Source organism: Drosophila elegans, unplaced genomic scaffold (genome assembly GCF_018152505.1).
Source record: "Drosophila elegans isolate 14027-0461.03 unplaced genomic scaffold, ASM1815250v1 contig_814, whole genome shotgun sequence".
Taxonomy (NCBI): domain Eukaryota; kingdom Metazoa; phylum Arthropoda; class Insecta; order Diptera; family Drosophilidae; genus Drosophila; species Drosophila elegans.
The window spans coordinates 19,268,669-19,294,689 of record NW_024546167.1 but is presented as its reverse complement, the minus strand read 5'-3'; the positions used below and the strand labels follow the sequence as shown (position 1 = coordinate 19,294,689).

The 26,021-nt window shown below is 38.4% G+C and overlaps 3 protein-coding genes across 3 annotated transcripts; 2 read left to right on the top strand and 1 right to left on the bottom strand.

Annotated features, from left to right (window-relative positions):
- Positions 1 to 658: 658 nt before the first annotated feature.
- On the top strand, positions 659 to 3,783 carry LOC108148069 (protein asteroid). The gene is made up of 3 exons (XM_017274922.1): positions 659 to 1,282; positions 1,587 to 2,030; positions 2,089 to 3,783. The coding sequence occupies exons 1-3, from the start codon at positions 749 to 751 to the stop codon at positions 3,688 to 3,690; spliced, it is 2,580 nt and encodes an 859-aa protein (XP_017130411.1). The 5' UTR covers positions 659 to 748; the 3' UTR covers positions 3,691 to 3,783.
- Positions 3,784 to 4,250: 467 nt separating this feature from the next.
- Positions 4,251 to 7,258, top strand: LOC108147965 (cysteine protease ATG4B). The gene is made up of 5 exons (XM_017274762.2): positions 4,251 to 4,805; positions 5,141 to 5,483; positions 5,543 to 5,622; positions 5,686 to 6,231; positions 6,601 to 7,258. The coding sequence occupies exons 1-5, from the start codon at positions 4,622 to 4,624 to the stop codon at positions 6,687 to 6,689; spliced, it is 1,242 nt and encodes a 413-aa protein (XP_017130251.1). The 5' UTR covers positions 4,251 to 4,621; the 3' UTR covers positions 6,690 to 7,258.
- Positions 7,174 to 13,837, bottom strand: LOC108147964 (CBL-interacting protein kinase 15). Its single transcript, XM_017274760.1, has 7 exons — positions 13,559 to 13,837; positions 11,129 to 11,228; positions 10,952 to 11,069; positions 10,738 to 10,894; positions 10,076 to 10,184; positions 9,738 to 9,980; positions 7,174 to 9,031 (listed from the first exon to the last, which is right to left on the bottom strand). The coding sequence occupies exons 3-7, from the start codon at positions 11,005 to 11,007 to the stop codon at positions 8,193 to 8,195; spliced, it is 1,404 nt and encodes a 467-aa protein (XP_017130249.1). The 5' UTR covers positions 11,008 to 11,069; positions 11,129 to 11,228; positions 13,559 to 13,837; the 3' UTR covers positions 7,174 to 8,192.
- Positions 13,838 to 26,021: the final 12,184 nt, after the last annotated feature.

The window sequence follows — 26,021 nt, the reverse complement described above, 5'->3', positions numbered from 1 at the left end:
GAGGTGGAGGAACTTCGATTCAAAACGTCATCGATGTTTTCAAAACGTCGGTCTTATCGATGTTTTCAAAACATCGGTTTCATCTTTTTCTTTCTGTTCGACGATTCGCTTACATTGAGGTGGCTTTTTATTATCTTTCTCCTTCTATTCTTCTGTTAGTTCGACGTTTGGCTAACATTTCGTGGTTCGCGTCTAGAGGTAGAGAAACATCGATGCCAACATGTTTTCAAAATATCGATGTATAGCAGGGCTTCATCAACGCTCTTCCACCCCTAACCACTCGAAAACGGTCACACCAAAAAAAGATTACCCCACTATTGCCCTCTGTTAACGATTCCACTGTTAAATATAAATAAATGAATAATCCGAAAGACACAAATTAAATAATTAAGTAACTTTAATTAATGAACTCTTAAAATGCCTAACAAGGAGTTCTTTTAAATTTAATATTCAACTGTAAATGATATATTGATATATTTTTGGTAAATTAAAATAAGGGAAATTTAAATATATAACAAACATATATTTAATTGTTTATTGGGATTAAGTACATTTCATTAACATAAATCTGCAATCAAAAATTAAAAAATAGTATATGTATGTTAACAAATTGCCCATATTTTTCTTCCGTGCAGCTGTACGCATTTTGGTATTTACCAACACTGCCGCTAGCACGCGTTCGATTTCCAGGTGGGGAAAAAAATAAACAAATTGCAGTGGTTCAACAAGTGCGGGGATTTAAGAACAAATGGGAGTCCGGGGCCTAACCAGTTACATAGCACAGCGTGCGGAGATCTACCTGAAGCCCTTCGAGCTCCACTCCACGGCGCTGGTCATCGACGGGGACAATCTTTCCTGCAATTTGTACAAGGATGTCGCCGGGAGCTACTCCGCTTTTGGGGGGGACTACGACGACTTCTACCGCGCTGTGGTCCAGTTCTTCCAGGTCCTGGCCGAGTGCAACATCCGGCCATATGTCCTCATGGATGGCGGCTACGAGGAGCGCAAATTGCGGACCGTGAGCACCCGGCTGAGGGGCAAAATCACCGTGATCAAGAAGATAAATCCAAATGCCTCCATCACTCTGTTCCCGCTGCACCTAAAAGAGGTCTTTGTGGACGCAGTCCGGGATTGCGGTGTCCCGGTGATGCGGTGCGTCTTTGAGGCGGACGACGAACTGGCCGCCCTGGCCAGGAAGCTCAACTGTCCAGTGCTGTCCTACGATTCGGATTTCTACATCCATAATGTCAAGTACATACCGCTGATCACGCTTACAGTGAAGGTTCGTCTACGGGATCATTTATATTGTCGTAGATCAAGATAATGAGCTTAAAAAGATTCCTTTGAGGCACAGGATAACTTTACTTTTAATTTGTCATAAGGCTTATTTACCCATTAATACTTACAATTAATGGTTTTGATTTTTTAATGAAAATCGGAAACTAACTAATTCCCTACATAATTGCCTTTTCAATATTCTGCAGTTAAAATGATAAGAAAATAATCAAAAAGCTCAAAAAATACTACTATTTTGACCGCAACTATTTTACAATTTAAATATACTTAACAAATCTGTGCCCCCGCAGGTGCTCACCAAACAGGTGAAAGACAAGAACAACCACAAACAGAAGGATTGTCGGGATCTGCGACGCAATGAGGCCAAAAATGTGGAAAAGCGCACCAAGGCCAACAAAATAGTGGCTGGAATACAAACTTTAGAGGAGGTATCATCCCCCAAAGGGGGGAACACCAAGACCTACAAGTACCTGGACTGCTGCATCTACCGAGTATCCCATCTTTGTGGACGCAGCACTCTCAGTCCCGAGAAACTGCCACTTTTTGCTGCCCTTCTGGGCAACGATTATATAGCACGCAGTGCTTTCAAAAACTTTTTTGCTGCCGGCATGGGAAAAGCAGGCAGAAGTCGCAAGCTAAAGATTCAGCAGAAACGTATTCAAGTTATACTTACTTGGCTAAAGGAAGAAACAGCGGAGTCTGCTTTGGCCAAAGTTTTGTCCAGGCTGAAAAAGGTTGGTTTCAATTTTGTGATTTTTGGGAATTCTTAAAGTTAAAACACTATGCTTACAGAACCAGCGTGAATCTCTGGTGTCGCAGGTCCATGCAGCCATCTCTGGTTACTCCAATGAGCTCTGTCATGCCTACGATTTCTTTGAGGAGCACTACGAGAAGGCTTTCCCCTATGTAGAACCCCCCAGCAGCGAAGAGGAACTAAGCGATGAAGAGGATGTAGAGGAAAACTTGTCAGGAGACGAAGATTTAGCAGGAGAAGATGAAGAGCAGCAAGAGGAAGCTGAAAATCAAGACGAGGAGGAGGAGGAGGAACCACCAGAAAACCAAGAGCCAGACTCTGGAGCAGAGGTTGAAGAGGAGGCGGAAGAGGAAACGGATGAAGTCGAAGTGGAGGACAAAACGCTGCTCTTTCCGCAATGGTTCCTGGACAAACTCTACCCTGCCCATCTCTCCCGCTATTTTGTGGATCTCATGCACCTGCGGAAGTACATCAACAACCCACAGATCGAGCACTTTCCCTACCACGACTCCAACGAACTGGCCCTGCCCATTCTGAACTATGTCTTCGCCCTACTTCACAATGTGGAGGGTGCCAAAACGGAGCCACAATTGGATGAGGAGGGTGCACCGTTACCGATTGCGTTTACCTACCTCACAAGAGCTCTGCGCGTCACGAATGTAAGGTACTTCAAGATGCCCATCGAAAAGGAGCCAGCCTATGCGTACGAACCAACTGCACCAGATGCCAGGCATTTGAAAGCGGTATTCGAAGCCAATGTGCCGCATGCGAATACGGAAAAGCTGTTCAAGAAACTGGATGAACTGCCAGAGGATCTGAGATTGTATTTTCTGGCCATAGTCTATTGGCTGCATCGCTCGGAACATTGCGATCTGCTCCATCTGCACTCGCTAATCCTGAGTTTAATCGTCTTACGGACGATAGACGTTACCATACCCGCCGAAAGGGAAGTGAAAGCTTTTCGCAAGAGATTTGGCAAGACTTTGAAGGCAGAACGCGGAGTGAGGGACAAGGAACTGGGTGAGGGGATCAAACGTGGCATTAAACCTGCACTCCTTGAGCTCTCCGTACCGGATCGAATGGCCCATGTGCCCAAATCGGATTGCTATTTAACGCAGGAACGTCTGCTGCCGCACTTTCACATGCAGGAGATATTCAAAAAGAAATTTGATTTGTACTCAACGACGGTCATTCACTCGTTTGCCGAATTTCAGGCTGTGGTCTATCAACTCAACGGTCTCAATGCCCTCTTGGATTTCCCTCTTCTGAGTCCTCGAATGAATCAACTTTATTGCGGCGCTTTTCTCTACAACATCTATGATCTTCTGAGGAATCGCGGCGATGTCCGCTACCACATAGAAAACTTTCTACTGCCCGACTCAAAAATGATGTTCGATTTCTATTGCTTTTTGTACGATTGGTGTGCCGAATTTGTGCCACATTGGAAGCAAGTGGAGGTGGATCAGACGGCGGTGAAGGCGCAAAAGAAGCGATTGAAGAAGCAACGTCAGGCGGCGAGAAAAACGGAAGCAAAGGAGGCCAATGCGGATCCCAATGCGGATATGCTGGTCAAGGATGCAGATCCCGATGATGACTTCTTCGATTTGAACAACAAATTCTGCGCACTTAAAGTGGGGTAGCAATCTAAGTATATTAAGTGCAATCTTATTATTGTTATTCAGTTACAGAACTCTAACTTTATTACCTTAATAAAAACGAGTTTTGTCAACAAACATGAACAATTGTGGATCAAGTGTTGCTTCTACTAGAATTAAAGAAATACACAATCGATAATCATCAAATTATTAAATGTTGCTTAGGTATCAAAATCTATACTTTCATTACAAATCCCTAAATAAAACACATTTTCATATTTCAAGACACCTTTAAAAGTGGCTTAAAAATTATAGAATTTTCAAAAACACTAATTCAGTCTATTCGATTCTTATATACTGATACTGATACTGATACTGATACTGATACTGATATATATATATTTATTGTAAGGCGCTGCAAATATATTTAATATAATATTCAATAGATTTGTGGTTCCTCTTAAAGAAGAATTTAATTACTATTTAAATTTGAAATTAACGTTCTGTTACTCTCTATGTTATTCCTCTGTTAAGAGGTACATTTAGTATTTTTTTTGTTACAAGGAAAAGCAAAGATTTTTGGCCGCACCTGCTGCGGTCACACCAACAGCTACGTCACTGCTGTTATCGTTGTAATCAACAAAAAAAAAGAAGGAGAGGAAAGGAAAATAAACCAAATTGTGAACGCCGCCAGACTGGTGAAAAGTTCTCGCTTAGTTTGTAATCAGCGCCCGACGACACTGCCAACAATAAATGCCACCACTGTGACCTTCGGGCGGGAGCAGGAGCACCGCTGCCAGATCGAAAACAAAGGCCAAAACAAAGGGGCGCCCCCAGCCCAAATCAGAAACAGAAAAAACAGAAACAGAAAGTCATTGGCAGGCAATTAAGTTGAAGAAACGGAGGCTTTATTCTGGTCACCTGGTGTCCACCAGTTCCTCCTCCATCCAATCCACCCCCCCGCAGTGGGCAGTAGATGCTGGTTGGACTCAGCGACCAGCTAGCGCGGATCATGGAGAGCGTCTTCGAGGCGTATTTGGGCCCGGAGGGCGTCCTCGCCAGCGCAGTGGGCCAGGCGGTGGGCAGCGGCGAACCGGAGGACATTCCGCGCCGGAACACCGACGTCTGGGTGCTGGGAAGGCGGTACAATGCCATACAGGGTAAGATGATATCACATATATGTACATTGGCAACATGTGTGGCTCAAGATGAGTCATTGGTGTTTCCTTCCGAAACATAACTTTTAAAACAGGGGGATTACCCTCTTAATTCTGACGTTAATTTAGGGATATAGATGAACTGTTTTGTATTTTTTTTAATTTTCTAACGAACTGTTTGCAACTCAAATACATTTATTAATTTAATTTCGTTGAAAGATATTTCTTGAGTTGAATTTATAAATTGCCTTTGTTTTTGTAGCCACCTAGAAATGAATATTTTCTAAAAATCAATTCCGTACGATAAATTTAGTAATTGTTAAATAATCTCTTGGCAGAACTGGAGCTCATCCGACGCGACATTCAGTCGCGGCTGTGGTGCACCTACCGCCATGGATTCTCGCCGCTGGGCGAGGTGCAGCTCACATCGGACAAGGGATGGGGCTGCATGCTCCGCTGTGGTCAGATGGTGCTCGCCCAGGCCCTGATTGACCTGCACTTGGGTCGCGACTGGTTCTGGACGCCGGAATGTCGGGATGCCACCTACCTCAAGATCGTAAAGCGATTCGAAGACGTGAGGAATAGCTTCTATTCCATACACCAGATCGCCCTGACGGGAGAGTCCCAAAATAAGGCTGTTGGCGAGTGGCTGGGACCGAATACAGTAGCCCAGATTCTCAAGTATAATAAATGTGTTGTTTAAGATAGGATGTTATTAAATTTGTTATATATATTTGCAGGAAACTAGTGCGTTTCGATGACTGGAGCTCTTTGGCAGTTCATGTGGCCATGGATAGCACAGTGGTTCTGGATGATGTTTGTAAGTGGTACTTACCTAAACAAAATTCCCTTATTAATCTTATATTATTTTAACCCATTCTAGACTCCTCGTGTCGCGAGGGTGACAACTGGAAGCCACTGCTGCTCATAATCCCACTGCGCCTGGGCATCACCGACATTAACCCGCTTTATGTGCCAGCTTTGAAGCGTTGCCTGGAGCTGGATAGCAGTTGTGGCATGATTGGCGGTCGACCCAATCAGGCGCTGTACTTTCTGGGCTATGTGGACGACGAGGTCCTCTACCTGGATCCCCATACCACGCAAAGGACGGGCGTTGTGGGCCAGAAAACCGCGGCGGGAGAACAGGAATACGACGAGACCTACCATCAGAAGCATGCAGCTCGCTTGAGCTTCTCCGCCATGGATCCCTCGCTGGCGGTTTGCTTCCTCTGCAAAACCAGTGACAGCTTCGAGGAGCTGCTGGCGAAATTCAGGGACGAGGTGCTCAGCCTCTGCTCGCCGGCCCTCTTCGAGATTAGCCAAACGCGCGCCGTCGATTGGGACACAACGGAGGACATCGACTGGCCCACCATGCCCGACATCGATTGGCCAGCGGGCACCTCGGATTCGGACTCCTTCGCCATAGTTGGTAAGAGAAGGAGTTACATTTCTGATGCTCGTACTTAAGTTAGTGTTTATAGAAAGGTAGTTAAACCTGCGTCTATCTGATTTAACTAGACTACTATATTTTCCGCCTTGTGTTTTTTTGATCACATAGATCGAGAACAGTATACATTACATGTTATAAATATCATTTATTTAGACAAATATTTGTAAAGTCAATCTCACCTGGTTAAATAATTTAAAGCCTTGCATATCAAGAGTTTTTTTTCTATATATATTTCGTGTTTGCTCAGATAGTATAGACTTTACTTTGAATGCTTGGCAATCCATAGTCGGTAGCCCCTACAGCATGATTTCCACTCAAACTCATTCATGAAATCACTCCGTTTTTCAGAGGAGAGCGGTCGGGACGGCGACGCCGGCTGCAGCGGCACTAGTACCAGTGGCAGCGGCAAGAAATCCAGTGAGAGTGCCTTCATTTGAAGCGCCTGCGCCGCACCAAAAGCCGAACCGATGAAGCCCAACCAGGCGAAAGTGGAGCAGCCGACGATGAGATGGACACGAGGATGAGGATGTGGATGTGAATGAGGATGAGGAGTGTCTGCGAGGGGGAGCAGGATTGTCGAGCCCCCACTGCGGATGCTGCAAGTGCTGCGAATGCAATAAACTAAGGCTAAAGTGCATAATTAGACGAGTGGTTGAGATTTAGTTTTTAGTATGTTTACGATTTACGATTTGTACGAACGAATGCGATTCTTAGCGATTCATAATGCTGCTTTATTGTACGCGATATTGACATTGACTCCACGGGAGACAATTTGGCAAAAAGAACACAAACACACAATCTCACACAGAGAGACACACACGCTTTTTTTGATGATGATGATCAATTAAACATTTTTATGCAACCGTTGTACATTGAAGACTCGATGAGATCGATCGCTGCCTTAGTAGCCAAGTGTGTGTATTTATATATTCATATTCGTTTCGTATATTCATCTGTATATGCTCAAAAATGGACCAACAACTAAATACATAATACTTGGACTATATGTATGTATCTCTATATATATATATGTATATACTATATATATTAACTTTGCTATCCGCCTTTTGGACTCAACGGTTGGACAAACTCAAGCTACACGAATTAAGGAACTTTCTCGAATGAGTAACCAAGGAAAGGTTGTAGGAAACTCTACGTTAACAACAAACTCGCGTCTATGCAGCTGACAAATTGACACTAATTGGGCTTGTCCAGTGGCCTTCTGAATTTATTCCCGCAGAAAGGCAAACTTTAAAGTACTAACTCTTCTTCGCAACTCAAATAAATTATCTTTGTTAAGGTCTTTTGGAAGCTTAAATTTTCTGTCCTACTTAACTCTTCAAAATAATTAGTTGTTTAAAAAAGATTTTTAAATACTTTTACTTTCCAACTTTCTGAAAAATTAGTTTTGGTTAGCATTCTAAATTTTTCTAATCTTATTTGGTATTGTAACATTTTTAAATCTATTTATTTGTTTATATTTCCAAAGATAAGCAAACCAGCAAACTCTGCTAACCAGCTTTTCCAAAGAAATAACCTCTTTTTCTTAGCAAAATAAATTCAGATTATCGAATCACAAAGAAATAAGGAATTATTTTTCTTAAAGCTTGAAGTTCCGCTGCTTTCCAAAGAAGTTTTATCGAAATAGCCTCTATTTCTCAGCAAATCAAATTCAGATTACAAAATCACAAAGAAATAAGGAATTGTAGTTCTCAGAACCTCTGTTTTCCTGATTTTCCAAAGAAGGTTTAAGGAAATAACTTGTATTTCTCAGCTAAATTCCATAAAATGCCTCTTGCAAAGAAGGTACATCCAATGAAGCTCTATTTCCTAGCCAATTGCCATAGAACCCAAAGTTTGCCTTTCCTTTCGGGCTAATCCAAGGACCACCAGGACCAGGAGAGTACTATAAACATTCAACATCTATTCACGACTCTGCCTTAGAGTATGCAGCATGATCTCTCGATGCGCTTTTCCACCTTTGGCTCACTGTGCAGGGCCATTTCCACATGTTTCCTTGCCAGCCAGGATTGCTTTTGCAATCGATTCACCACAATCCTGTAGGCTCCAATGATATCGGAACGGGGTCCACTCTGGCGAGCATTTATGAGCATCTCAGAGGACAGACCCAGTTCGGCAAGGATTTGCCTGGCCTCGAACTCCAAGGCTCCCAGTTGGCTGAGATCCTCGGTGCTGGTGGGCAACATGATGCAGCTGCCCGTCTCCGCATCGTAGTTTTTGAACAGCGGACAATCGTCGGCCACCTCGACGTTCCAGGGATTCATCTTGGTCTGTGTGCCATTGGCCAATTGCTTTTCCGGCTCCGTTTCCATGGGCGTCACCTTCTTTTTGAGACTGCCGCACAGCATGTACCGCCTCGTTGGCCTTTTCACCTGCTCCGGCGGCTCCTTCAACTGCTGACCCGATCCTGAACCCAATCCCGATCCTGATCCCGATCCCGACATCTGAAGCATCAGTTCGTGGCCCATCTCAATGGGTTGCAGGTAATTCTGCACAAACATCTCGTCCTGCTGCCGCGTATTCATACTAATGGCCGGCTTCTTGACCACCTCCGCATATCGATCGCGCAGGGAGGCGGATTTCCTCAGGCGATGCGACTTGCTGCGCACCCAGAAGATCGATCGCTTCGCCGGCTTACTGTGCTGGTTGATCTCCCACTGCATCAGATCGGCACTCAGCTTGGGACACGTAACAAACTGGCTGTTCAGCATGTCGTCGATGGTGGGCCGCTGGGCGGGGATGTGGATCAATATGCGTTCTGCAGAAAAAAACAAAGAAGAAATATCCAATAAATAGGTTAGTGTGTTAAGGTTTTTAGCAATTTTTACTCATTTTCAATGGTTCATTTTTATTGGCAAACCATTGCCAATCTAGAGTTAAGCAATATTATAATCTCTACCAACTTCTTGAACCACTATATATTTTTATATATTTTTTCTTGATTTGTTCATTACTTAGTTAATCAATATCTCTCTGAATTAAAAAGGCACTATTTTTTACATGTTTTCTTATTAATTCAATACCTTCTTACTTTAATATTTCTATTATTTTTTTTAAATAATTATATATTATTATATATACGTATTTTTGTTATTTCCTTTTTCAAAAAAAAAAAAACATGACTTAAAACCAGCACTTCCAAGTCCATAACTTTTGTTACACATATCCGATTTTAAAAAGGCATACTTTTACAGTTTTGTAGTTTAATTTGCTAAGAACCTGCATTCAAAGTTTGAATTTAATTGAATTATATTATATAATATTATATTATATAAACGCATAGATTCGTGCTATTTAAAATGTTTTGGAGTGAATATTTAAGGCCTTTTCGGTGACAACTGAAGTACAAGTCGTATGCAGGGCAAATTATATTATGTTATATTAGATAAATTATATTACCTAAAGATGCATGTCATTTAAAGTTTTTTTATTATATATAAAAGGAATTTTCATCGACAACTCACGTATAAGTCTTATGCAGGGCAAACTGAGCTGGCCGGGCAGCAGATAGTCGCCCTTGAGAATGGCTGCCTTGAGGCCGGGAATGGTGGGTGCCCGGAAGGGCATGTTGCCGACCACCATGAAGTAGAGCAGGATGCCCAGGGCCCAGACGTCCACCGGAGCACCGATGTAGTGGTCATCGGAGAAGAGCTCGGGAGCCGCGTACGGTGGTGAGCCGCAGAACGTATCGAGCTTTTGATTGGCACCTGTCAAAGAGTTGGAAATTGATTAGTTTGCCGATGGAATGAAATGATGGCAGCGGGATAGCGGATTGTTGTTGCGGCCTGGCTGTTGACCTCACCATTGATAAGTTGGGTGCTGAAACCGAAGTCGGCCAGCTTGAGGCGATCTTCTGAGAGGAGCAGCACATTTTCCGCCTTGATGTCTCGATGCACGTAGCCCAAACTGTGCTGTAAGAATTAAAAGGAAATAAATATAAATTAATGAAATTGTTTTACAAACAAGAATTTAAAATTAATACCAAAATCAAATTATTGTTAATGGATTTTATTTAAGCCATAAAAAAAGCTTTAAAGTGGACTAATTGAATCTATTTTTTCGCCACACATAACCAAACTAGGTTTCAAAAAAAGATTTTATTAATACGCAAGAAAATAAAGAAACATTAAAATCAAATTCATTTTCATTACTTTTATTTATATATTTTTTTAATGATTGCGATACAATTAATTTGTTTTCCGAACAATTCAATAAATTAACTATAAATTGCTTACCAATTTCATTGAAAAAAAAACAAGTTATTAAATAAACATTTAAATTATACAAAAGAAAGAATAAATAAAAATCAAATGCATTTTAATGGCTTTTATTTAAAGAAGCCATAAATCAAACCTTAACACGAATTAATTAAATGATTAATTGGGCTTTTTGTTTGAGATACAATTGAATTATTTTCCCAACAATTCCAGAGCATTTTTCAATTTAATTTGGATCAATATTTACCATATGTTTGACGGCCAGCAGAAGTTGTTTCAATAAAGGAGCCGCGTGAATTTCTCTCAAAGGACCGCCTTGGGTAATGTGGTTATAGAGCTCGCCACCGCGAATCCACTCCGTGACCAGATAGACTCGTCCCAAAGTCTCGACTACCTCGAAAAGCCTAAAGGAAGTCATAAATATATGAAATAAACTTATATTTTAAAAGTGATATATTTACCTCAATATATTTGGATGATGAACACACTCGAGAGTGGCTATTTCACTGGACAGCATTCGCAGCGCCTTGGCATCGAGTCCGGCCCGATCCAGATCCACCACCTTAATGGCCACTTTGTCTGCAAATTTCACTATTAATATATGGATCAGGATAATTTCCTTCGGTAGTTTTTTTTACCACGCGTCAATTGGTGCACTGCGAGTTTGACTTTCGAGAAGTTGCCGCGTCCGATGTCGCCACAAAATCTGTACAGGCCAATACGACGGCCGATGGTTACCTTTAGTGTTAAATTATAAGAAATAAATAAGTCATTTTATGATTATCTTTAATAGTAATTTAAGGAAAATTCATAAGAACAAAAATTAAGGCCTATTTCAAGCTAAGAAATAGGGTCTTTTTTTTATTTGCTTAAGGAATAATGATTTTATTTTAATATTAATTAAAGCTTCTAGTTTCATTTTCATCAAACGAATGTCAAATTATGAGGCATTTCCCGAACATTTTGCTCAGGGCCAAGGGCCTTAAGGTTAAGTAATCCAAGGCGGCGATTATTTGATACTCCAATGTACACATGTTCTAGCAATTAACATTGCATACGCCCATTCCTTCCTGTAATTAATGCACTTGCGCCCCAAAACCCTTCGCTCAAGTTTAGCTGGTCTTGCAATTAGCCAAGGTCAAGTGCGGCACATTTCTTTTTTGTTAATGTAATTTGAACTGTGCACTGCACTTGACGTGGTCGCATTTTATTTTCTGCTTGTTGCTGGTCGTTCCTTTCACCTCTTGGCTTTCTGTTTTTTTTTTTTTTTGTTCTTTAATCCACCATTTGAGCCATCGAGAAGGAGGCGAGCGTTAATTAAGGAACGAGCAAACGCAACGCAACGCGGCGTATACGTAATGGAAATTCCTTGCCGTCGGTCACACGCGCATTCTGCAGCGGTAGCCCCAAACGGGCGATGAATGAGCTCACACAAAGACAACAAATCCCCAAATACACTGGCCGGAAAAGGACATATAAAAAGAATAACACTCTTTTTTATTAAAGAGCTTTAATAAAGAAAAGACTCTTAAAATTGGTGAAATTTGTAAATTATTGTGTTTGTTCCAAACACCTTTTACGAAATATATATACCTAAGCCATTGATTTAGTTAAAAATGTTCTAGGCCTGTTATAAAGTACGTAAATTTAAAGTAAGAATTTTTATTAAAAACTTTGCTTCCTAATTTTCTAAATTTTATCCCAATTACTTTTATATTTTTATTATTTTTCTATAAAGGAGTTTTAATTAAGAAAAGCGTCTTAAAACAGGTTATATTTTTAGAAGCATCTGTTTGTTCCCAACTCCCTTAAAAAAAAACATTTTAACTTTTGTATTAAATAATAATATAGTACATAATACTATTCAAGACTTTGCATTTAATAACATATTAAATTAAATGCTAATATATTAAACAAATTAATTAAAAAGAAAAGTTGCTATATTAAAAATATAAAAATGATTTCTTAAATATCCTTAGTGCTAAAAGGTTCGAATTGTTTTAAGTGTACCGCCTGACAACAGCATTGCTGCACAAGCAAATTAGCCTTGAACCCCTCTATTCCTAAATAATTGCAGCGCAGCAGCAGAGGGTTTGTGTTTTAGCTAACACACAAACACCCAGCCGGGAAAATGGTACAAAAACAACAAACGACAATAACCTGGCTCTAGTTTTCACCGTGACGTCAGAGCCAGAGAGGCAAGCCCTGTTTTTGTGTTCGCTGCCAAACAGGTTGCATTCAGACCTACTTCCCCGCACATGAGATGAGATACAATTCATCATGCGCAAGGACACGCAAATCTGGCACAATAAATGACACAATGCGAAGATAAATTCCTGCCATAACAATTTGCAGCCTTCACGCTTGTGACGCCACAAATTCAGCTAAAGGTATTTTCTTTGATGATACTACGGCTGCTTTAAATTTGAAACATAAACGTGTTTATAAATTTGCCTTTTCAAATGTATAATTTTTAAAATGATGATACTAGTCCATATTTCAAAACAATATTTTAGCCCTACCATCTTTTTTAAATGCAGTATACAAGGATGTCGAACTTATCACTCATTCGCAGTGTTGTCTCCGTTTTGCCTTTTGTATTTCATACTGCTCAGTTAATAATGCTATAATAAGCAAAATATACTATTTTTCTAAAAAATTAAATTGTGTTTCCAAATCTTGTTTTTAAAATCCATTATTTATGAATAATTTTTAAAATTTGTATATATAAAAAATATTAGAAAGTTGAAACGTTAAATAAGATTTTCCATTTAATATTGCAATTTAAATTTTCTACCCATTTTCACCAGCCAAATATAAATAGCATAAATTCGTTCATAAGCCATAAAGCTCATTGATCAAATTACTTAAAACGTATTAAAAAAGTTGGTTTGCTGAAATTGTGCCACAGCTAATGGCGGAGGTAATTGACTTTAACCGCACTGGGGGGTGGCGGAAAACCCGAAGTTACAGGTAACAGGAGGTGATGATGATTTTCGCCGCCACAGGTATTCTGGCAGTGGTACTGGCACTGGCACTGGCAGTCGGGCATTTCAATTTGCACTCACCTCGTGGCCGCAGCGCGGATCGCATTGCAGCGCTTTGGTTAGCCGCTGGTAGGGCGGAGTGGGCGGGGGCGGCTGACAAATTGTCAGGGGCGTCGTCGTCGCCGTCGAGGGGGTCACTTTCACAGTGGCTGAGCTGCGCAGCGCGTTGGTATCCACGGCTGCCGTTTTGCTGCTTTCACTTCCCGGAAATCGGACTGAGTTCAGTGTTGGCAACTTGTTGGTTCTCGTCCTCGTCTTCGTCCTTTTTTCTATGGTCCTTTTTCTCGAACTCGTGTGTAATTACAGTGCGGCAAGTCTTAGTCTTAGGGCAGTCTTACATTATTAAATGCTTTGTCTGCAAACACTTTTCTGACTTTCGGGGGGACGAAGAACACAACCACGCCTGCAAAAGAAAAGTTGGTAAGTTGGTAAGTGAAGAAGGAGAAGAGTTAAGCCAAGTTGATTTCTGTTGTTCGGTAAGCGTTTTATTCTATTTGTTGGCATTGCAGGTCAATTGAAATTATATAAGTTGATTGTTTTTCGGGGTGTTTGAGGAGCTTACAGGTAAGTTTGCGGCTTAGTTGGGATAGTTTTGTCCGAGTGAAATTAATCTTCGAATTTTATTTATTTTTGAGAAGGTCAAGGAAAAGTTTTTTGTTTATGGAGTCACGTATTGAACAATTTATTTTGGTTACTGTTATACAATCTTTGCTGTTTTTAATCGTTATAAGTCTAAAGTTATAATAAAATTTATAATAATGATAATAATAATAATTAAGCAAACTACTTGTATTGTATTATTAAGTTTTCGAAAGTGTTGTAAAAATATGACTAACATCTGTTTAATTTTATAACAAAAAAGTTTTTGATTTTCGATCATCTGTGAATTAACTAACAAAAACCAAATTGTTCTTAAAAATGTGTAACAAAACATTTACAAACAAGCATATTTCCCTAAACTGAAGCTTTTGAAAACTAGTTTAAATTAAATTAACCCAACTTTGGCAAATTTTTAATCAATTTCTTAACACAACCTTGATTTACCACGCTCCGAGAAATAAATTTTAATAATATATTTTTGGTAATTACATTCGTTGAAATTTATATACAATGACCTTAATGATTTTCAGTCAAAGGAAATGCCTGGCGACCATTAATTTCCCATTTTTTGCCACCTCAGCTAATTCAGCCATCAACTACAGAAAGATTGTTTATGAACAAAGATTTTTAGGGTACCAATAATGATGGATATGCCGTGAGTCATAAATTAGAATAATTAAATGCAACTTGACTCAAACACGTTCAACTTGCTTTCCTCTTAAGGAAACCCTCGTAAAAAATAATGCTGGCCAAATATAATTAACGGTTGTCGGAGGGACATGAAAATGAGAAAACTTTTGGCTGTAATGTAATCGCTATAGCGATATAGGTTGAGTTGAGTGTTCGACCCCGTGTTATCCAATTATGGTGGCTGTAACTCAACTAGTGGAAATGCTGCTGGGAGAAAACAGATTTCCAATAAGCGAATAAGCAATTCTTTAATAATTCAATAAGGAAAAGAGCGCGCATCCTTTAGCGAGGGCAAACATTAACTCGAAGTAATTACGTAAATGGATTTTCTTTCCTTCTTACTTTTATTTTATATTTTTTTTGCTCATCTTGCTCAAATTTCCTGCACGTCGTCTCGAATAAAACACAGAAATGGCAAACACAGCGCAGGGATCCCAGGAATCGGGGTAATGTTTATGTAGCAATGTAGCAGAAGGGGAGCAGAAGGACCTCCAGCGTGACAGGAAGTTGGTCAGGAAGGAAGTTGAGCAAAGGCGCAGCACCGACTAAGCCCCAAAACACAAGCTCGACCGGCAGGCGGCAGAGCGTTACAGAAGATTTGCCAATGGGCCCGCATACTAAACCATATACAAAATATATATATGTATATATAAAAGCACTCGCATACACACTGTATATTTCAACTATAAACACTTGAAATTATTATAAAAGCCGCAGGGCTGGCCCAAGTTTCTTGGCAAGTCGGCGACAGGCGACGCCATCTCTGTGATTGACTGACGGCCACAACTCGCCCACGTCCACGTCCCCTCATCCAAGTGGTTTTAACACTTTAGGAATGTGCGTACGGGTACAGTAGAGGCCAGCGAAATAGTTTTTTTTTTTTTTAATTTTGTTTTCCCATTTTAAAAAATAAAGTATATAATTAAAATGGTGAGCATTTTCCAAAGCATTTTTGCTATAGATAGATAGAGTTTTGTAAAATTTGCTTATATTTTTTTCTTTTTAGAAAATTAAAGATATATTTAAAATGTATTTAGAGATATTGGCCAGTTTTCTCGTGTTTTTGGTAAGCTTAAAGTAGAGCTTTCTATCTATTTTGCAAGTTATGACCTAGCTTAAATTTCCCATAATGCTTTAAATTAAAAATTCTAATACCTAAGCACGTAAGCAAATTATTCATTTGGTTGATGTAATAATATATATCACAGCATGTTGATTTAATGAACGCTAGAAAAAACCATTTTTATATAAATAATATATACTTTTTACTTTACTTTAAAAATTAAAAATGAAGGCATTATTATTTATTTGTTTTATTTTTTTATTGCTAACATGAAAACAATTATTGAATAAGAAATACTAACGTATTTGGATTTGAAATGTTATATGAAATTAAATATGTTAAGATAAGGGTCATCATTTTCAACATGCATTTTAAATTTTGCACTATTTTCATGGTCATAGTTGTAGAGTGTGTGGTTGGCACAATTAAATTCACATTTATATTCGCATGTAAGAATACAAGCGCAGAGTTTCGTGCCAGCTGTCACAAAATTTTCCCATTTTCCGCAGGAGCCCCATTTTCATTTCGACGCTCACAAGTATGCAACGAAATTTTTTACACTTTTCCCACGTATCAAACAGAAGCAGGCTCCGTTTTTTTGTGAATGTGTGTGGGGGTTTTTGGGGGAGTTGGGGTCACCTTGGTTGGGTTTTCCCCGCCCCGTCACGCATACATTTGCATGCTAATGACATCCCTACAGCCGACATCCCCTCAACGAGTATCTATGTGGAATTACTGTTTTAATTATAAAACTAAACGTGAATGCATTTGATATCAAAGCAAAACAGAAGCGACTCGGAGCTCAAAAACTTTTGAGTAGTTGCAATTTGAGTGATGGCTAAAAGCAAGAGTGCGGTGCGGCAGACTGGCGAAAGATAGTGCGGCGGTCTAAGTTCATTTCTGCCAGATGCAATTTTCAGCTGGCAAGGAGTGAAAGGAGCCCCATAACTGGGTCAAAAGTGTTTGCATTCAAGAAAATAAGCACTAAGGAAAAGCGAAATGGGTAATGCACAAAAAGCTAAGAACATATAGGATACTGCACATGTGTGGTATGAACTGAAAAAGACTTTCATTGTATATATGAAATCGTAATATTTTTTCGGTTAACCGAACTAAAATTGTATTTCATTACAATATTCATTAAATCATGAAATATTTGTTTAAATTCCAAGCACTCAAATTTCTACGAATATTTTTTGACATTAAATTGACATAGCTTTGGCATACAAATCAAATGTTTATAATTAAATTCTAAGCACTCAAATTTCTACAATTCTATCTATGTTGTTCATGCAACAAATTTTTACAACAAAATTTTGTGATTAAGTTGACATAGCTTTTTCATAAACTATCCATTTTATAAAAGCCGGCAATATTATTCTATAAAAGCAATCAATATTTTAAAAAGCAATCAAATTTATTTACGAACACAAATGTAAAAGAAAAAATATAAACTGCTCACATTTCTTAGAATTCTATTAATTCAAGAGAGCAAATTATAACGACTGTGTCCACTTACTTATTTGTCTACCAAAGAAGTCATGACTAACCACAAATTAAGACAACACATCCTTAAAGATAAATTTGATTTTTAAACCTAAAATAATTATCCAGTCTTTAATCCTCACCCAGTTACCTCAACAAACAGAAAAGATTCTTGAAGCTCATAAATTCTTGTAATATTTACAAGAGAAACCAATTGACCCATTTAGACCCTACTGGACATCCTATAAATCACACAGAAAAACGGTTTAGAGTTTCGCAATTTAAGACATGGCTGGTTCTGCTCTGGGGCAATTTCTGCTTGGCAGCCTCCCCCATAAAATAAGCTTTTGCTAGAGAATTATTCACACAATTTTGGGTCAAGTTCAATTGCAGACATTAATTATAAGGACTTGGCATTCTCTTGTTCGGCTCTCAAGTTCAAAAATATTTCAATTTGTTGGCCTTTCAGTGAGATTAAAGTGAGTGTGACGAACAGATGTTTAAATTGAAATACTAAAGCTGGCAATGTCTAGGTGTTAGTTAATTGAAAAACATAGATTAAGAAAGCAAATTTGATTAAGGTAATGTTAGTTGGATATGGATATTTTCTTGAAACACATATAAGAATTATAAAAGATTTTCTTAATAAAACATTGAATGCATTCAAATGTATTTTGCCAGTCTATTCTGAGTTTTTGACCAACTTTGGTTTAACTTAGTGCGATTCAGAATCATACAAAATGTATTTATTAAGTAGTATATTTTAAAAGGTTTTCTTAGAAAACAATGTTGTAAAATTCATTGCAAATAATTTTACCAGCTCTATTGTGCACTTTTCCACACATGATTCATCTTAGTGCGTTTCGGAATCATACAAGTGCGTATATGTCGTATGAATAAAAATAACAAACAGCGCATAATGCGGTTTGTTTATAGAGTGCATGCTAAGCGGGGGGTTCGGTCGGTTTCAGTGGTCGGAAAATCGCTGGCGGCCAATGAATATAAATAGAAAATGAATTCCAAAAAGTGAGATGTGCAGTGCAGAGGCTGTTTTGGATGGGCAAAACTGGCGCAAGGACACTTGTTGTGGTCACCAGTGTGCCATTAACACCATTAACCCGCCCGAGAAATCGATGCAATCTGCATGGCATTATAAGGCAAACTAAGGCATAGTAAGAAAGAAGGCATCCCATATATCGTTTGAGTATGTTAATGATATTATGGCAAAGTAAATGCAATAAAAATGAATAATTAGAGTGAAAGGAGCTCTGAAAATGGAATTTATCACGATTTGCACATGTAATTAATTAGTTTTTACGCTCCGTAAAGCAAAAGCCCGAGAAGTCATTACGGATTCCTGCCTTCGTTCGCCATTCACTTTTCCCCATTCGCAATTTGAATTTCATACAGCAGAAGCAAAAACTACAGCGACCAAAATTCAGTTATGTCCTTCAACTTGAACGATGTCGTTATGCCCTGCCCACTTTCGCCCACTTTCGCCCACTTTCGCCCATTTTCCCCATTTGAGCTACTTACAAGTCCAACAACAAATAACGACGACAATGAGAACAGGAGTCAAAAGCACTAAACTGAATGAATGAGTGCACAGGGAGAAAAGTATTAAACTAAAAGATCAACAAAAATGTTAACTTTCTTAAGAGTTTTACAACAAAAGCATATGGCTGGCAAAATATTATTTAAATTTTATAGAAAGATTACAGTCAAAAAATGTTTTGATATATCGGTTGACAACATTTCGGTTTCCCTTTAAGCCTTAAACTTAATATTAAGATAAATATATTAAATAAATAAATAACACTGCATTTAAGTACTACCAATATATAAAGTAAAAATTGTTGTAATTTAAAAGCAAATGAGATTACAAAACTTTCCAAAACTGAGCTAAAGTTTCTAAGAGTGTAATAAAAAAGTTGAATAGGCAAATAACAAGTATCAAAGAAGGCAAAAGTAGAGGACAAAGGAATGCATATAGCTGAAAGTAAATATAAAATTCCAACTTATTTTATTATTATTGTTATTGTGAGTTCGATTTCCATTGACAAAATAACCAAACACAAAGAGGAAAACTAAAGAGAAGCTCAAAACTTTGCTTTGGTTGCATTAAATGTAGCAATATTTTGTACGATATTCTCCACCTAATTCCCTCGTAATGTCAAATTTAATTTGCCCATCAAAGTAGAACTTCGGTGCTTAATGATCATGAAATTTCCATTGAGAGGAAGCCATCCATCAGCGGACGAAGCTCCACAGTTGACCGTCATTATAGGTAATTCCACGATGCCAGAGCAGAAAAGAGCCAGCAATAATGCAAATACTTGGGGGGAAAAAAATTCCATTCTACACACATTTCGAGCAGAAACAACCGATAAGGCTGGAAATTTTCCTCCACTTTTTTTTTTGTTTTTCTTTTCGGACAGCTCTAAGCCAAGCCCAAGTCAACTCAAGTCAAGAATAAACGACGACAACACAGAAAATTTTCCCAGCCACAAAAACAAAACAGTGCGAAGAAGGGGGAAAAAAAAGAGTCGGAATAAGAAATGCAAATTTGCATACAAAAACCCAAAAGTCGCGCGGAAGTTGTACGCGAAATTTCGCATGGGCGCACCTGAACGCAGGGGGCGTGGCACTACCAGCAGACCACCAAAAAAAAAGAAAAAAAAACCAAAGAAAATATATAGAAAAACGTGAAACACCCGTAAGGTGTAATGAGTGTTGAATGTCGTAAATTTTTAAATTGCTTTGCTTGGTTTTATTCTTTTGGTTTTGTTGTGTTGTTTTTGGTTGCTGTCTTCTTCTGTGTGTATGTACTATATACATATAATTTGTAGGGTGTTTTTTCGGTGGTCAAAGGGGGAACACTGGGAACAGCTTGTGGGAATTTCCGCTGAAAAGTTAAATTATGAGCCACGCACCGCTAAGCGCCATCAAATACCATACCCATTCTCTAGACACTGAGCGAATTAAAGTGACGCTGCGACGCTTTCTGCTAACTGAATGTCAAATCTATTGAGCCGATTAAAAGGCACACACCCACAACCACACAGAACAGTCCGCATAATAGAAAACAACACACAGTCGCCGGGGAGCGCCAGCTAAAGAGCCATTGAAAGCAATCAAAAATTGTGCAAAACCCAAAAGCTCATGGACTTACCGATGCCCTTTGCTACAAAGAAACGAAGAAGCCTTTCAATAAGTCAGTAGTCTGTCGACAAAGGCCCCTCTATAATAAAAATATGTATTTTAATTTTTTATAAATTACAAATTTATATTTTACTATTAATATGGTATACATCCATTATAATTGTTATGAATTATGTAAGGAAGTAGACAATAAAATAGAACTTCAAAGTTCATTTACAAAAAAAAAAAGTAAACCTTCAAGATAGTTATATAAACTACGATATAGTTCGTTTTATATAAGGTTTGCTATGACAAATGTTTAAAATTTGAAAAGAAAGTCATCAAAATTTATAATATGGTCATTTATTACCTTCATACTTTTGTGCCTAATCACTATCAAAGTCCAAAATATCGTTTTACGAATATTACTAATCAGTTTTGTTCTATTGTGCCTATGAAATATTAATTAACTATAATGTTATACATACTAAACTATCTACAAAGCTATTTCGATTTTTATGGACTTAATGGTCCTCATGAGTTTAATATTGGACGGATTCTTGTACATGTTCATGAGTAAAACAAAGGATACAAAGTGAGCTTAATGAATTTGTTTAATGCAAATATTCTTCAAGCGAAGCTCAAATACTGACCAACTTAGCTTAAGTTTGACATTGGCCAAACTGTAAACAAAATTTGTTTTCAGAGCATGGTCCACGCATTGCTGACGTGCCAGTGCTATTGATTGGGTCCATTGATCACTTTGTTGGCCCCCAAATGAATCGCCCACCCCCCTTGAGAATCTCATGTCATCACAGTTTCAGCTTCAGTTTCAGTTTCAGCGCCATGGAATGCAAATTAATATTAATTAAACGAGCGCTCGGCAAAACTGTTTTTTATTTTTTGTCGACCAAACGGGGTAGCTGGAAAAAGGGAAAATGGGAAAAGGAAAAGGCACTGACACTGGCCTGGATTATGTGTCTGATGTGGGTCTGATGTCTGGGTGCAAATGCGTGAAAATTCTGCTAAAATGTTGAAGATTAATGACTGACCATGAGCGTGGCAGCGAGTAACCTTTTCTGGCAGCCATATACCCATGTTGGGATTCATTTGTATCCTCATAAAACGAAATTTATGCTTGGCCGTTTAATCAAAACATTTCAAATTGCTAGCCGGTTTTGCACAGAAATTAATCATGTGGAAGTGTAAACAGGATCGGGGATTCGGGGAAATATTATGACATTATCGTTTACAAAAGCTTTATTTCTTCTCGCTTCCACATAAATTCACCCAGAGTAGCATTCGCCTTAATTACAGCTCATATTCTACGAATAAACTGAATTACCAATTGCTGCTTTTATTGACAGTATTCAGGGTAATGAAGGAAAAAGCTCCTCTTTCTCATTTCAGAACGTTTATTTATTTATTTAACTCGCTGAACGTTCATTCATAGAACGCATATCCATATAATTTATTATTGTTAGATAAGCTGAACGTAAACGTTACTTATCTGCTGATATGCGTTGCCAAAAAAATGCCAACAGAATCAACAAAACACATTTCAGGAAATAACAGGCTTTTATAAGCGAAAGTCAATGCCAGCAGATGAGCCAAATCTGGGGCAAATGATTAGCGGTCACGTCTGATAAGTGTGGCAAATATTTTTAGCGTTCTCTGCCACATTTCATCATTAATGCTTGGCTAAAGCGGAATTGAGCATTTAATTTCGTAAATACTACAAAAAAAGAAAAAAGAAAGGGGTATTATTTTGCTTACATTTTTGTTATAAAAAATAAATTTAAATAATTTAAAGACGCTTCATAACTAACTATATATATGAATATGTTTATTATTTTATTTTTGCTGCCCAATATTTTAATTGTGCATTTTAATTATCACATATTGATATGTTAAATTTGCTAAAATTTAATGAACCGCAAAGGCTATAAATTTTAAGCCATTCTGCAAGCCACAAAACACGAATGTAGAATTTCCATTGGTTCACAAAAAAAAAGGAAAATATTGAAAGGCAAATAACTCAGTTTTGTTTGCATGTCGCGGGTTTTGCAGCTGCAACGACATCAGCCAGCCACTGCATGCGAGCATTTAATTCAATTTACACTTAATTTATTTAAACCTTATTGAAAATTATTTATTTAAATGACACAGCGCCTTTTGTGCTTTGTGCTGTGTGAGTTTTGCGTTCATGGGAGAGCCCATGAAATATTTATAGCGTGGCAGGGGGTGTCGCGCAGCATGGCCCATGTTTTATTTATTTATAACATTTAAGTACAATGAGCAGAGACGCACACGCACTGGCAATGAGTGTTTGCATAGGCCTCTGACTTTGCCTATGCACACCCTCCACTATGTAAATATATTATTACTATAATACGTACTTAACGAGAAGAGCGACCGACTAGCAGCGAGCTCGCCTATTTGCACAACAATAAAGTCAATTTAGTCGACTTCATTAAGTGCAGTCAAATGCGAGAAATCGTCGACTCTACCTCTATTTTCTGAGATCCCACATTCCTTTGCCTACACCCCCTATATATATATATATCCCCCCCTGCCCTGCGAGCACATATGTATATAAATATTTGTCATTGCCGCTGTTTGGCACCTTAATCAAGGGGTCCTACAGAATCATGATTAAGCTTATAAAATAAATGTTTTTAAAGGTGTTTTTTCTGCTGTTGAACACATATTTGTCACTCTATCCCTTGTATCTGAAATTCAATCAATCTCCCAAATCCTTGTTTTTTTTTCTGCCCTTATATTTGGCCATCTATTTATAGATGCATGATTCTGCCAATTTGTCCACGTGTCTTTTAGTGTGTCCTGAATCAAGACGCAACCTGTGACTGATTAAGTGACAGGGTCCAAGTGGCAGGTCAAGCACACTAAATAAATGATTAAATAAGAAATGGGTAAGAAAAAAAAACTATAAATAAATTACTTAACCTTTTCTTTTTGCATTTTCTAAAATATATTTTTCCTTTGTTTTTCGTCGGAAATGACTGATTAATGATGAGTTTCCTAATTTAAATGAATAATTGAATAAGAACTGGCTAAGCAAAAAAATAACTATAATAATGGGTATAAAATATTTGGATTAATGATTTATTATAAAAGGTTTTGAAATAATTTTAAAAGTATGCACTTAAAAAGTCAATGTCCTTTTAATAATACAAAATGCATTGGACTTCTAGGTTTTAAAAAATTGTTACACACCTGTGTCACTAGTTTAATGAACCAACCGCGCAATAATTTTCTAGAGTATTTTCCGCATCGGTTGGCTTTCCGTAGTTTTCCATCCGCCTCCGCCTGTTTTCTTTTTTTGCGAATTTATTTGTTGCGTGCGAACGAGAGCTCAATTCGCCTGATAAGGCGATTCGAGCGACAGCGACAGCGACAAGGGGTCTGACGTTCCAACGTTCCAACGGTCCGATGCTCCGATGCTCCGACGTTATGTTAACGCTCAGCTCAGACTGGCCCCGGGGCCATTTCCTTGGGGCTTAATGCCGATTCCTTAACCCTTGTCAGTAGCAAGCGTCGGATATTCGGGGCAGCGCCCAAAGTTTATGTATAAATGGCGTTTAATGGCGACTGCCGACGGCTCTGGATGCTGAGAGAATGTTACGCATTCGCCACGTGGTACAGCGAAAGTGATGCGACAATATGGAATAAACTTAAGCGATTGCCGAAAAAGTAAAAAAAAAAAAAATAAACACAGAAAATATATACACTTGTAAAAAAAACGTGCTTACTCCAAGAAATTAACACACAACTTAAAAGATTTAGCTTTGATTTTCAATTTATTTCGATTTTAAGGTATTTTTTATAGGAAACTTTTATTTCTTTTTTTAAATTTTGGAAATGATTTAAGTATGAAACATTTCAGAAAATTCAGTTTAATTGTAAATACAATAAACCTTCAAATTAATATAAAGAACAAGTACTAAACGACCCTGTTTAAACAGTTTCATCTCTTGTTTTGGATTCAAATGCTAGATATTCGTTTCAACTATCTTTTTTTTTATTAGTGTAAAGAGGAATGTAAATGCTTGTAATGGCTTTACTTGCCTTTTGAGCGAGGATGTGCGAGCATTGTCAACTGTTTTCGCCTTGAGGCTGATTATTGCTGTTTGACACATTCGGCTGACTTGTCGTCGATTCGCGTGGCAGTGCAATAGAGGAACATTCACACATCTATTCCTACTGGCACATTGAGCATACGCCCCGTCGACGCCCCCATGGCTGACTTATTGAGCAAACACCAGTACCAGCACAGCCATGTGTCTATGTCACAGGCAAACAAACGAATGCGAGAGTGGAAAACGTGAAAAGTGAAAATAAACAAACAAGCGCAAGTACGTGGAAGTCAAAGACATCAACTGTCTGCCTCTTGGTAGAAGCCATTGACCAGTCTGGTTTACTCAATTTTCAACACAAGATTAAGATGTTCTTACTTCGGCATTACTCTTTACCCATTGTTAATACACATGTTCGATTGCCTCTGCAGTTGCCACTTGGTCTATTGATCTGTTTAATTCAATTAATGACTGGCTTTCTTCCTCAAACAAAGGCTAAGAAGCTTGGCATGGATAATTGTGGGGTAGCTTAGACAATAAACGAAACGAAAGCTAAATTTTTAGGCTAGACAAGCGATATAATGATTAGCGCACATGGCTAAGTGGAGGCTATACTGTTGGGTAGCTGACTATGTAATTAGTATGTAATGTAAGGGATTTACTCTAGGTTATCTAAATAGACATATAAAACTATGTATTATCAAATCGAAAGTATCTAGTTAATAAGATGGTTTATTAGTGCTTAGAAATAATATATTTAATTAAGTTCTATGTAGTTTATTAACTACATGACTATTTAATTCAAAAATATAATTGTGGAAATTACTAGTAGAAATTACTAATTTGACCATATTTCAATGGCAATAAAATTGAATAATAAAGTCTTCTTTAATAACGCCTAATTAGTCAATTTTCTGATTGATTTCACAATTTTCCAACTGCCAATATATACTTAATCCGTTTTTATTGAATTGCCAAAGCTTCTTCGAATTTTATCCCCTTTTTCTTGATGTCGCCAATGGAGCCATCTTAATATCGAAATTCCCGGAATCGCAGGGCAATATTGTTGGATTAACAAGCATATAATGTTCTCAAAACTCTGATGGAGCGAAGAAGGTATCTTGAAGAGTCGTTTGGCCACTTTCTCGCCACTTGAGTTTCGTAATCATTTGCTCATCTTTCTTTGTTGTTTTCCCCTCTTTTCCTTTTCCTCTCTCCAAGCCCCTTGCGAGTAAAGAGCCCCCCTTTTTGCCCCAAAAAGGGGCAAGCTGTTGCATGGCCGGTGGCTATAGATTGCCTCACAGCACATTACATTTGATTATGAGTCTGTGTGCGCGTGTCGGCAACTACGCCTCACAAAATGCCACTGGCCTCAGCTCCGGCCCCTTTGGCAATTTCCCTGTCCCAT